Here is a 12810-nt window from a genome sequence, read left to right as displayed (position 1 = left end):
GAATCAAATAATAGAGGATTAAATGGTGAAAATGAACCACAAGATGTACCACTGCCGCACTCTCCATCAGAAACACAAAATGCTGAATTGGACTTACAACACAATGTTGAGCATAATGAGGAAGGTTAGAATTTTTTGGGGATATGAATAGCTAATTGAATTTACAATGAAGTAACATTATGTTTTTTAATGAATTAATATTATGTTTTAAATACTTTTTTAGGTTCATCTCAAAGGAGCCAAAATACACGGGGCAGGACAGTGATGAGGGATATTCATTCATTAGGTCCCAATGACTTACTAGTTGTAAGATTTAATGAAAGGGGTCAACCTTATGGAGAAATGCAACCCACGCTTTCAAATTTTGTAGGAACGATTGCTCGAAATGGAAACTTGTTACCCCTTAGTTTTCTAGACTGGAGGAAAATACCTAAAAATCGTTTGAATCTTGCATGGGGATATGTAACTGTAAGTTGAGAATCTTTTAGTTCCAAATTTCAATTATAAATTAATATAATTTGTTTAATATTAGTAGCAATATTTTTGTATCCCTACTCGTCACAAAAAATTGTGATGCAAATGATGGGAGTTGCATGGAGGCGATGGAGGGCCGAAGTGAAGGCAACATCTTATGACCCAAATATTCCTTTAGATGAGCTCTTGCAAATTCATCCTATCCCTCATAAGCTGACACTTGAGGTTTGGGAAACTTTATGTGACTATTGGAAGAAGAATGAGGTAGTAATAATAAATTTATTATTTTGTACATATAGATGGGTGCATATGATGCATTGTTGTTAACCTATTGCAGAGAATGTCAAAAATTAATAGAGAAAATGCTCATAAAAAACGAAGAATTCATGCACAAGGACGCATAAATATTCCAACATTGGAAGATAAATTTGTAAGCATTATATATAATGATTGTTTATATAAGTTCTATATAATTTTTAATTCACAAATTCTATATTTTTAGGGTCGGGATTTAAAGTATTGATTAAAGTGAATAGAATATAGTTGGTGTTAGTTAAGTTTGATGGCGCAATTTGTTGATTAGTTTCAGGAAAATGGTGTAAAACCTACTCGTATTGAAATATTAGAATTAAGTTGTCATAGTAAAAAGAAAGGAAGGTCTCCTATTGCTGATGAAGCTATACGACATGAGGTAAGAATTCTGTTTCAATTTTTAAAAATGACTTGTCAATGTTTTTGTAATGTTATTCACAATTTTTGTGTCAGACTTTATTGAATGAGGCTGTGAAACACCATCTCCAAGACATGTCGGAGGGAACAGATCCAAGACAAGTGCATGAGCAAGCATTTCGGTAATGAGCACATTTAATTTTTGCTAAAGTTATAACTTTTATGATACTAATTATTTTTTTATGCAGTGAGGTGTTCGGGCCTGAGCATTCTGGCCGAGTTCGATGTTTAGGAGCTGGTGCACTGCCTAGCCAAGTTTTTTTTGACCAATATAAGAGTAGCCATTGCCAAGGATATGACACTGCTTCGGATGCCACAGAAAAGTTCAAGGAAATGAAAGAAAAAATAAAGGAAATGGAAGCTAGGGAGGCAGAGCGAGAAGCACGACTACAATCAGAAATGGAAACACGTGAAGCACAAAGGAAAACCGAGATGGAATAATCGATGAGGCGGATGCAGGAACAACAATTCCAAAATTTTATTCGTATTATGCAAAGTATGATGGTTGGAACTGCTGGGGGATCTCAAGGGCCCGAAATGTTACCGGAACAGGTATTAGCATGTTTGATGTTAACAAATGAGTTATTAAAAATTACTTGTATAAACACATGATGTAAAATCCGCTTTCTTTTGTAGATGGCAAGTGTGATGGCAGAAATCATGCAACAATATATGAGTATTCCATCAAACGCTCAAGAAAATATCCGTAGATCTCCTCCATGAGAGAAATCAAATGGTAGCAGCTAGAATTTGAGAAAAAGATATTTTGATTTATATTAGGGTTGGAAATAAATAATATGTTTTTAGATGAATAATATGCTATTTTGATTGACAATGATTGTTCGTAAGGATTATGTACTGATTTTTTATGATGGAATGCCATTGTTTTTTTTCATCTATTTATTATGTTGAGTTATGAAATGATTTATAAAGAAACATAAATGTTTTTTTTTTAAAAAAAAATCTGCCATCTACAAAAGACTGTTCCAAAAAATTAAAAAAATTGATGTTAAACCATTCCAAAATTACAAAAAATCGCTTCGAAATATGACTTTCAAGAGCAGTTACGAAATTGTTCCACATGAACACATATAGAAGCAGTGAATAGAAGCGCTCTTGTAACCCACATTTAGGAGCGATTATTATGTGCTCCTGATATGTGCAAACAAAAGCGGTTTCGTAAACCGCTCCTAGTTTTCACCTTCTACAGCGATTTAAAAACCATGGCAATATCCATGTTTCACAATCGATTGGTCAACCGATTCAACATCCTCACTTGCAAAATCGGTTAACAACCGTACCTAAATATGGATTTCAGATCGGTTTCAGAAACCACTCTAATTGAGGATATATTAGAGTGGTTTTTAACCGGTGGGAAAACTAACATTTTAGAGCGGTTAGGACAACATTTACCACCGCTTTTATCTTCCTCTCTAACTGGGCCTAGCAATGGTGGCAACAAGTGTGCTTGCCAAACCGTTGCAATATTTATAGCAGCGGTGGAAAATCGCTCCTAAAAGTCAAATAAACCAGTCCTATAGCTTCTTTTTTTTGTAGTGTGGCCACCTGTCCGCCGATGTCTCCATTATATCCGTTCGGAAGGATGAGCTTGTGGCCTCGCTTCCCAAGGACGCTGTTGCCGATTTGGTGTAGTTTTTCTATTCCAACATTTTGTAGTAGGGGGCTGTCTTTGTAAATTTTTCTAAGTATCAATCCATGTGCCCCCGCTAGGCATTTTAAAATTTACCTGCTTTGTATGATCACCATTTTTTCTATATAACTTAGTCACCCTATACAATAGTTTGAATCTCCCATGAACTGTGGTCGAACGACATCCCGTTGTAGAAAATAAGAATGGGCGCTTGGCTCGATTGGGTCAAGTAGCTCCTACTCTTGATGTTTTCATGCGAAGATTCCTCTCCGCTCACTTATGATTTGCCTGGTCGGGTTAGCAGTGTTTGACAATTGCGTTTTTATTTGAAAGTCTCGATGATGGCCGCTAGGTTTTATAGCCGCTGCTCAGTTTTCGATACTTTCTTCGCACTTAGAATTTAGGATTTATAGTCGTTGCTCGACTGTTGAATCGGGGTTTATAATTATCGTTCAACTATTGATGACATAGACACTCGGTTATAAAGTAATCGTTCGGTTGTTTACAGTTTACTCAACTCACGCTTGGATTTATAGTCGTCGCTCGGCTGTTTGATTATCCATGTTTAAGAGTCTATAGTCGTCGCTCAGCTGTTAGTTTCCCTTATTCTCGGGTTTAAAGTAGTCGCTTGGTTGTAATTCTTTCACGCTAGGGTTTATAGCCACAGTTAGGCTTTGGAATCCTTAACAGAGCTTTATAGTCGTCACTCAACTTTAAGGTCCTGAACAAGGGTTTATAGTTACCGTTCGACTTATGCTTTTTATAGCAGGAGTTAATAATCGCCACTCAGCTTATGCTTTTGGCCTAGGATTTATTATCGCCGCTCAACTGTTGATTTCCACCAGGATAAAGTTTATAGCTGTCGCTCGGCTATTAATTTCACGTTGGTCTTGATTTATAGTCATCACTCGACTTTCAGTAATTTTGTAATGAGAGTTTATAGCCGCCGCTCGGCTTTAAACATCACTGCTCAAGGGTTTATAGTCGTCGCTCGACTGATAAATAGTTTGTAACAAAAGTTTATAGCCACCGCTCAGCTTTTAGTAGTTTCATAATGATAGTTTATAGCCGCCGCTTAGCTTTAAGCATCATTGCTCAAGGGTTTATAGTCGTCGTTCGACTGATGAACATTTTGTAACGAGAGTTTATAACTGCCGCTCAACTTTTAGTGTCGTTCAACTTTAATCTTTACTTTCAAGGGTTTATAGTCGCCGCTCAACTGTTGATATTTACCGTTTAAGGGTTTATAATCATTGCTCGATTGTTGATAGCGAAGACACTCGATTTTTGAAGTTGTCGTTCAACTGTTGATGGCAAAGACACTCAGTTTTAAAGCCATTGTTTGGCTGTTGATGTTTGTGATTAGAGAGCTAGTTAGTCCTAGGATCCTGATCAGGGAGCTGTACTGTTAGTCTCTAATCGGAGAGCTGTAGTAGACCCTATGACCGAAAGTGAAAATATAATGAAAAACCTGACCTGCTGACCAACTGTGGATTTGACTCGGTTTCTCGACTCCCGAATACCTGTGGAGTGAGGAGAATATAATGTGTTCGTCGAAATACACTGGAGTCATGATGATGGCAAAGTTTTCCAGTGTCGTCCATCTTCACGTTCTAGATTAGACGAAGTTCTCATAGACAACACCAATATGATCCTGTCCGAAAGCGGTGAAGACAGTTAGCTGGGGAGGTGACTCCACGATTGACCATGTGAAGACCCTGCTATGCTCTGTAAAACCAAGAATGTCAATGCTAGGCCAGGGAAGGGGTCCCAGCGTTGACCCTTCGACATTCAAGTCAGTCATCAGAATAGTAGAAAGAGGTAAGGAACTGTAGCAACAATAAGAACGTAATTACTAATAACGCATACCTCCGTCGGTGCATGGACTCCCTTTTATATAGTGCACTAGCAGCGGACGTGCACACTTCTCAAGGCACGTGCATGTTTTCCCAACTGTCATGAAAAGACAAGTAAAAAAAGTGTGCCTGACACTTTTCCTTATAGGGCATGCAAATCCCTGATATGATAGTCGAAGCTTCCGCCGTACAATTTGCCTACTGACCATGCCCTATTGTGCACCAATTCCTAGAAGGATACGATGAGCTGAGGGGTTCCACTGTTTGGACGAGTGGGGGAGCCGCTCGGCCAAGATTCCCCGCCTGGTTACTCTAGGTTATTCTTCTCTACGGTCGCTCAGCTCGGTAGGTTGTTCCTCGTACAACCGAACAGGCGGCCGGTCGGACTAGCCCTTATAGGGTTGTCACAGTTACGAACATCTGTTCTCCTTTCTTTAGTTGTCCAGCTATCGACACGGTGCCTATCGCTTGACCGGATGAGCAATTTGGTCAAATGAGCCTCTTGGCCGATCAAGTAGTTGCCACATGCCCGATCAACTTTGGTGACCCGACGATTTCATACCTTTGACTACCTTGATTTTGATCTCCACATCGATTACTTTTCCCACCTTTGTCTCGTTCTCGTCAGGCTCCTTTTACCCCGCATCAATACTTATTTTCGCTTAGTGAAGAGTACAAGCTTTACTACAGATTTCTGTACAATTTAATTTAGACCTTCTGTTTGGCATTTTACTTGTGCACCAATGAGCCAGTAGCAAGTTTGAGATCTGTGTTGGCTAGCTTTGTATTTGCATATGGTTCCTGAACTTTTCTAGCTATAAATGGTCAATGTTTTCTATTAATATTCTTGCAAAAGTCCATTTATTGTGTGTTTCGTGATTCAATTTACAAAAGGACTATCATCTTATCAGTAAGTATATGGACACAAATGGAGATGTTGACATTCCTACAACACCTATCCATTAATGCACCATTAACAGATCACTATTAACTTTATCAATCTGTTAGGAACTCTTTTCATTCTTTTACAATTCTTTGTTCAATATGGATGCAGCTTTCGTGCCACCTACTCTGATCAAGATGCTTACCTTGTCATCCTGATGGTACCGGGAACTATATAGTGTTGCTTCCGAATCAGTCACTTTACACTGTACCCATGTAGAAATTATTGCTCATAAGTCTTAGGCCATTCTAATCCTCACAAACTGCCCACGGAAGTCACCATCAAAATTTTCTTCAGAGGAAAAACAAGCATCGAGCTTTGAACCGCTTCGAAGAATTATTGTTGCCTTAGCTATGATTCAATGGATCCCAACTGGGTCTATAGTTGCAATAGCTGTTTCTGCTCCTCATCCTGCAACATTTTGGCGAAATGTGCACTTTTTGTTTAGAGAACCAACCATGAAGGTCAACAAGGAGATTGCTTGCCTGCAAGACACATTGGAGGAATCACTAGAACACATGCCGTGGAGTCTTCAGGGGCATCTCTGAGCTGCCTGACCCCTTGAAAGCTCAATTGTTTACGTCTTATCCACAAGACTACAAGGTCTGTTCGCAGATTCATGCATCTCAAACTAGTTTCTGGGATCATTGAAGGTGTTTGCAACTCTATGGACCTACAAACTCATTTATTGGCATAATCTGCAGTGTCTGGAAAGCACAATCAAAAGTTGAGCTCTTGATGCTACCATTCTTTTACCATGGACATCTACTAACAGTAAGTTGGCAGTGCCATTCCTACTGATATCTTATTATGTTTTTGATGGTGACTATTCCCACAAAGTTGATGCTAGAGGTCCCAATGAATGGAGACCTCAAGTGTCAGGATCTGCAGAAAAGTACGGCATTCAGATAAGATTGACAATCTGAGGATTATTGCGTGATGATGATCAAGTAATATCCAAATGAAATGTGAGTATCTTAATCCATTTAGGACCTGAAGCACCTTTTTTCAAATGAAACAATGTGATCAGTAATGCCCAACTGAGGGATTCAAATGGAAGTTGGAAGACAGAGGAAACAGGAAGCATGTGGGAATCAGTTATCCATCTGTTTCAAGGACAGCCCATGCCTGCATGAGGACATGCTGCCATTAAATCCATTGTCACCCTCCTGCCCTCGACAAGGTCACGTCCTGCACCATGCGGTCATGCTCCAACAAAATTTACAATTAAAGGGCATGCTTCCCTTGATCAAGAAGAAGAGATGAACAAACTGTTTTTCGTGAGAGATCTTTCAGTTCAGTCGCAGGTCACAGTTGGTCTTCCAACTTAAACATGAACCGGAGGATCGAGAACGTTGCATGGATTGGATGCCATGCCAACACATGGGGCCGGGCTGGATGCTGATCTTATCGTTTGGCCTCCAAAGGAACAGGACGAGGCTTGTATGAACTGATTCCTACCGTCGACTCACTGCACACTTGACAAGCTCTGTCTTGGCATCTTTTGCGGCTTGCTGGCGATCTGCATGGTCATGCTGCTGTCGTGATCCATAATATTTAAAGTCGACGAGTTTTTTTCACCTCCAGAGTTGGGGGACACTGCTTTGAGATTCGGGTTCGAGGGTTAATTTATGGCAGGTTCAGGTTCCATGTCTGAAATTAATAGTTGAATAATCTAGATTCGTATATCTGATTGGTCCACACTGTCTGGGTTTAGATTTTGGGGGTGTATTCAATCAAGAGATTGAATGACTTTCATTGACTTTTTTTTAATGATAGACTTTTGTGGAGTTGATTTATTTTTATTGACTTGTATAGAATCTCGCGTAGTTGTGAAAAGAATTCTATGGAGTTCTATAGACTTTTTTGCAAGACTTTTACAGACATTTATAAACTTTTTCATGGAAACTCGTGGATTTATGAGAAAGAAAAATTCGTTTCGTTATTGCCAATATGATAAACATCGCTCCACATTCGATCCGCTATTGTATCTCTCCATGCATTGACATTTGCTCGTTGTTGTTCTTGAGTATCAAATAATTGATCAATGCAATCGACATCATGAACTTGTTCTGGTAAGGATGATGAAGCTTCGTTATCTGGTTCAACTAGAAATTCATCAGAACGACACTCCTTGCGAAGAAAATTATGCAATCCGGCACAAACCAAACTTTTTATAATAAAAATTTTATTTTAAAAAAGACCATAAACTTTAAAAAAAATTAAAGAAAAATTAAAAAACGGTAAACTAATAAAAAAACATAAACTAAAAAAATGTAAACTTAAAAAAAAATGTAAAGAAAAAACATAAACTTTAAAAAAAACTTAAACTAAAAAAATGTAAAGTCAAAAACAAAAAAATAGAGAAAAGCATAAAATTCAAAATAATAATAATAATAAAGTTAAAAAAAAACATGTATAATTAGTTTTGTAACAGAGGATAACACACCCCTAAAATAATCTCTATGGTAGACCGCCGACGTGATCAAGGTGGTGAAGGAATAACATCGAGAACAGTGTTAAATTTGATCAAGGTGGTGAAGATTCTTTGTTGAATATGCATCAAGTTGGACTGTATACTATTGTATTGGTAGGCTCTGGACGGGGCTCAAAGAAATAATCAAAATCGAGGAGCGGAAAGAGAAAGGACTTATTCGTAAAAAATTAAAATGATTTGAAGTCTATAGAAATCTCAAGGGTGAGGAGAAGACTTTTTATTTTATATTTAAACTTGTACAAAGTATTTTGGAGAGCTCTGATTGGTTAAAATTTATATCCAAGGAATTCTAAAAGAATTCATGAAAATCTATTAAAATTTTGGATACCAAAAGATTTTCATGGAGTTTTAAAAAGTCGAGTTTGAATACCACATGACTTTTTAAAACTCTATAAAAATCCAATTTGGATATCATTAGATTTCTATAGAGTTTATAAAAATCTAGATTGAATACATCTAGACTTTTAAAATTCACAAAAGTCATTCAAAGTAATTAAAAGTTCATAATTGAATACACCCCCCTTTGACTCTCTTATCCATCTTCACGGGGTGCCAATAAGTAATTAGAGAACCATAGATTTACTATAATAAAATAAAGATTAATTACTGACTGACATGTTTATATTCCTAAAAAATATTTCTTCCAACCTCTAGTTATTTGACGATCAACTATAAACTAACTTCATGATACACAGCATAATCATCTTCTTTTTACAAAGGTAGATTTTGACTCTCTTTAATTATCATGAAACGGGGGGTCTTTCAATCTAAACATTTCTACGATTTAATTAGCTGAAGTGGGAAGTTGAATCAAAGATAAATTTGAGTTTAGTTCCAACGTAAATTTTCCCAAGCAGGGAAATCAAAGTGCTTTTTAGATCCGGGAATGTAAAAACTTTATGTGGATTCTAATAATTATAAAATTTCAAGGTGCAATTGGAAAACAAATTGTAATTGTGATGCTGAAATGAACTTTTTTTGTTAGATCATGTCCGATATATAGGACCTTTCACATGACTATTTATGCTTATATGATTTTTGGCACGTTTTTATTTATCTGTCTGCAAATTTTAAAATGAACTTATACATAAATTTAAAAATATTGTTTTTATATAATTTTAAAATGCTACTAAATTATTTTTCAGTGTTATTAAAATTATATTATAGTTGATATGAATTTTTCTATTTTTCAAAAAGCATGAAAGTGAAGATGAAACATCAGCATAACTTCAAAGTATCTCTACTGGTTGGCTTGTGCCGCTGTGCAAACGCCTCATAAGCTGTTTGCACTGCAGCCTGCTCGTCGGCAGCTCAATAATTCACTTAGTCAATGTTTGTTAGCTGCTTGTTGTATCTTATGCATATACTGAATTCCAAAGAAACGACAAGAGTCTCACTGGTTTTGTTTTTTTGAATTTTTCACCATACATACACTTTCAAAACCATGTTCAGAGTTCAATATGACAAATAGCAAGCCTTTATCGAATTCCTCCTCTTGTCTTCCTTTCTTCTCCCTTGTTTAGCCTTCCATCTCTCTCTCTCTCTTCAATGTTTCAATGACTGATTCTAAGCTTGGAGTTGTAGTTCTTTCTGTTCTTGGCCATGGGGCTCGTCCTCTGCCAGTCGGTTGTCAAATAAGAATAGACAATAATTAGGAAGTGCATCAAAGTGATTTTTATTTACTGGAAGTGGCACATGTTCAGAAACGCTGCTTGATCCAGGAAACCTTGTCTTGGTGCATCCACTTGGAGGGGACTACCAGTAACTTCCTAAAAGTAGATTCTCACCATTTAGTTTTAGTTCAAATGGGTATGCATCTTGAGATGGAGTATACGAAACCTGAGAGAAGCTTGTGTGTGCTTGGGAATGCAGTGAGGGAGCTCCTGCTGCGTTCTCCATCAGCTGGTAGCTTGTGAATGCTTCATTCTCATAAGATTTAGCCTGAGACTGAAGGTGGTTATTTTGTTCCACACAAGGCTGTGGTTGCTGTACTATGCCCCTTATCAGTTTCTGAGATTTTCAATACAGATTGAAACAACGTATCAGGCTCTGTTTATTTATATGTAGCTAAACGAAGAATGCGAGATTACCTGCTGTTGATTGATGCAATCCATGAGGTCCATGTTGAAGTCGTATAGCACAGGACTCAAGGATGCAATCTTCATCGATAGAAACTGAAGAACAAATTTAGAAGATTGGTAGTGTTGATCCAAAAAAAATGTAAACAATTTGTTGTTTAATTGAATACCTCAACTTGGTTTTGCAAGGACTGCACGTAGTTAATTATCTCATCCAGCATTAGTGCTTTTCCAGTCACCTGATCAAAACAATAGAAAAATTAGATAATCTAAAAAAAAAAGATTCTGACTTCCAAAATCAAGTACCTTGTCACAGCCAGGAACAAGGCCCTGCAGCATCTTCATTCTTTCACTAATCTTCTCTCTTCTCAACTGAAACCATCGAACTTAATTATTTATACAAATATAATCGAGCTATGGAACCGAATCAATTGTCTCTCATTACAGCTCCTCACCCTCTCTGCGAGACTGTGGCTATCTGTTGCTTGACCTCTCTTTGCTCTAACATATACATCTGAGTTGGAGCTCTGTTTCTTTTCCTCTGTTTTCTTTGCAGCTCGCTTCTGCCTCTTGCTCTTGCCTTCCTTTGCATTATTCTACAAGTTTATTTTTTTTTTGGAGAAAAAAAGAAAAAAAGTTCAGATGGTAATACCAGAATCAGACAGTTCAACAAAATTCCACCTTGCATTGAGTTGACGGAGTGGGCAAACTGGTCTCATCCGATCTACTCTTTCTTTTGTTCTCAATTGTAGTTGAAGCTTCTTGATTCGCAATCACTGAACAAACAAAGTGGCCATCAAACGAAGCAGAAGCAGCAGAGTTGTCATTCACAACGGCAGAGCTGCATGCGTCGTCAAGCGGTGAAAAGAGATAACTGGGGAAGCATGAAGAGTCCAAAAGGAAGCCATGAGGCAGAGGCTGCTCTTGACACGCCATTGAACCAGAGGGAATCGAAGAGAGGGAGATGGGGAGTGGGTGTGTGGCACTCTTTGGTTCGGCCGGCGGACTATAAATAGAGCTAGAAGCCATTGATTGATCTCTATTCACTACAGACTACAGTAAGTGTATGTATTAATCAAAAGCTTTCATTGGGCAATGATGGCAATGGGCATTGATGCAGGGAAAGGTAAAATGGAGTGGACCGAACTCCCAACAAGAAAGGAATGGGGTATGGCATAGGACTAGGACTTCGCTTTCAAGCTGGTCTCGGATTTGGCGGTACAAGGTGGGGGAATGGGCTTTGTTTAGCTGTCGTGGAGAGGGAGAGAGAGAGAGTGAGAGAGAGATATGAAGGAAGAGAAAAAGGAAAAGAAGAGCAAGAAGAAGAAGGTGAGTCGTCTCTGTTGGAGACGACATGGCGGGGCTTCATGGTCGAGTGCCGACTTCATTCCTGGGCCGAAGGCCAACATGACCCACACTTGGGTTCGGAGAACCGGACCGGACATCTGAATATTTTATTAATAAGTTCATCATTTTCATCTTTATTGTGTGGTGTGGATCAAAATTGAAAAGAAATGTTGACTACATTGAACTCATTAAATTCCATTTGTCCGATACCTCAGAAGAATATTATTTATTGTTTTTTCAAAATAAATTATTTGTTTTATCATAATTAGATTACTAAGATAAAACTACATGGTTTAATATAACCATGCATTTCATGTTTATGCTAATTTATTTCTTTTATGATATATTATTGCATTCGCTTGAAACATGCATTAATAAATTTTATTCAATTTTGATTATATATTGTCAAAATTTAATAGAACTATAAATGAATACAACACATATTAATCAAAAGCCCTTGAAAACATACAAGACGTATGTACATCAATTACATTGGTGATTAAAAATCCCATGGTAATCAACAATAATACATATTTATTGATAAAATAAAAAATAATTGGATTGAATTAAAAGGAAGACTAAATAGAGTAATGAGAATTAAAAAGAAACTTAAAACAACATCCAAAGAAGGTGTAAAATAAATTAACACCATGGGCATTCAAGGATTGAATCCACTAATCATCAACCAATTGAGTGATATCTCATAATAAAATTATAATTAACTATTTGCTTAAGCCCTAAACAAAGTCAATTATACATCTAAACTAGATCCGTAGTGACTAGGAATTTAGGGGGAAAACCATTTTGACATCAAAATAGGTCTTTTACATAAAGTCTAAATCCTAATCTTGGCCGTGATCAAATCATGTGCTATTTTGATTAATCCCTATTCTCATCTAATCGACTCTTATAATTCCCGTCAAGTCTAACCAAGATTCAATTGCAGTCTGACATGACCATGTGACTTGATCGACATTGTCTAGTTTTAGTGCAACCTAATCAAGACTCAAATGTCAACTTAATCAATTCATCAAAAAAAAATGTCAATTAATCAAGATCTAAACCCTAAACCCTTAATCAAGATCTAATGTTAAAATGACATAAGGTTTATCTATATTTGTTGATCAATAACCTAGTTTTGGCTTGATCAAGATAGTCTAATTTGCACACTAAATTAAATGATAAATAGAAAAGTGTTATTGACACTAAATTAAATGATAAATAGAAAAGTGCTA

The 12810-nt window shown here is 37.1% G+C and overlaps 2 protein-coding genes across 3 annotated transcripts; one reads left to right on the top strand and one right to left on the bottom strand.

The window, feature by feature from the left end:
* The first annotated feature begins 582 nt into the window (after positions 1–582).
* LOC122022784 lies at positions 583–1644 on the top strand. The gene is made up of 5 exons (XM_042580903.1): positions 583–738; positions 812–904; positions 1058–1165; positions 1240–1325; positions 1392–1644. The coding sequence occupies exons 1-5, from the start codon at positions 583–585 to the stop codon at positions 1642–1644; spliced, it is 696 nt and encodes a 231-aa protein (XP_042436837.1).
* Positions 1645–9521: 7877 nt separating this feature from the next.
* Positions 9522–11431, bottom strand: LOC122024345 (transcription factor bHLH137-like). Of its 2 annotated transcripts, none has more exons than XM_042582957.1 (8): positions 10910–11431; positions 10684–10824; positions 10535–10600; positions 10399–10467; positions 10241–10324; positions 9990–10160; positions 9834–9919; positions 9522–9766 (listed from the first exon to the last, which is right to left on the bottom strand). In XM_042582957.1, exons 1-8 carry the CDS (start codon positions 11255–11257, stop codon positions 9670–9672), a joined length of 1062 nt encoding a protein of 353 aa, XP_042438891.1. In that variant the 5' UTR covers positions 11258–11431; the 3' UTR covers positions 9522–9669. The 2 variants fall into 2 exon arrangements, with proteins under 2 accessions (XP_042438891.1, XP_042438892.1); XM_042582958.1 differs by having other exon boundaries at positions 9846–9919.
* Between the last annotated feature and the right edge of the window lie 1379 nt (positions 11432–12810).

This window comes from Zingiber officinale, chromosome 9B (genome assembly GCF_018446385.1).
Source record: "Zingiber officinale cultivar Zhangliang chromosome 9B, Zo_v1.1, whole genome shotgun sequence".
NCBI classification, from domain to species: domain Eukaryota; kingdom Viridiplantae; phylum Streptophyta; class Magnoliopsida; order Zingiberales; family Zingiberaceae; genus Zingiber; species Zingiber officinale.
This window is presented reverse-complemented; position numbering and strand designations above follow the sequence as displayed.

Coding starts and splice junctions, on each gene's coding strand:
- LOC122024345 (XM_042582957.1), bottom strand. CDS start 11,257: ATGGCTTCTAGCTCTATTTATAGTCCGCCGGCCGAACCAAAGAGTGCC. Junction 10,601..10,683: donor GCCACAGTCTCGCAGAGAGG/GTGAGGAGCTGT, acceptor CGATGGTTTCAG/TTGAGAAGAGAGAAGATTAG. Junction 9,920..9,989: donor CACACACAAGCTTCTCTCAG/GTTTCGTATACT, acceptor ATCTACTTTTAG/GAAGTTACTGGTAGTCCCCT.
- LOC122022784 (XM_042580903.1), top strand. CDS start 583: ATGGGAGTTGCATGGAGGCGATGGAGGGCCGAAGTGAAGGCAACATCT. Junction 739..811: donor ACTATTGGAAGAAGAATGAG/GTAGTAATAATA, acceptor AACCTATTGCAG/AGAATGTCAAAAATTAATAG. Junction 905..1,057: donor CAACATTGGAAGATAAATTT/GTAAGCATTATA, acceptor TTTGTTGATTAG/TTTCAGGAAAATGGTGTAAA.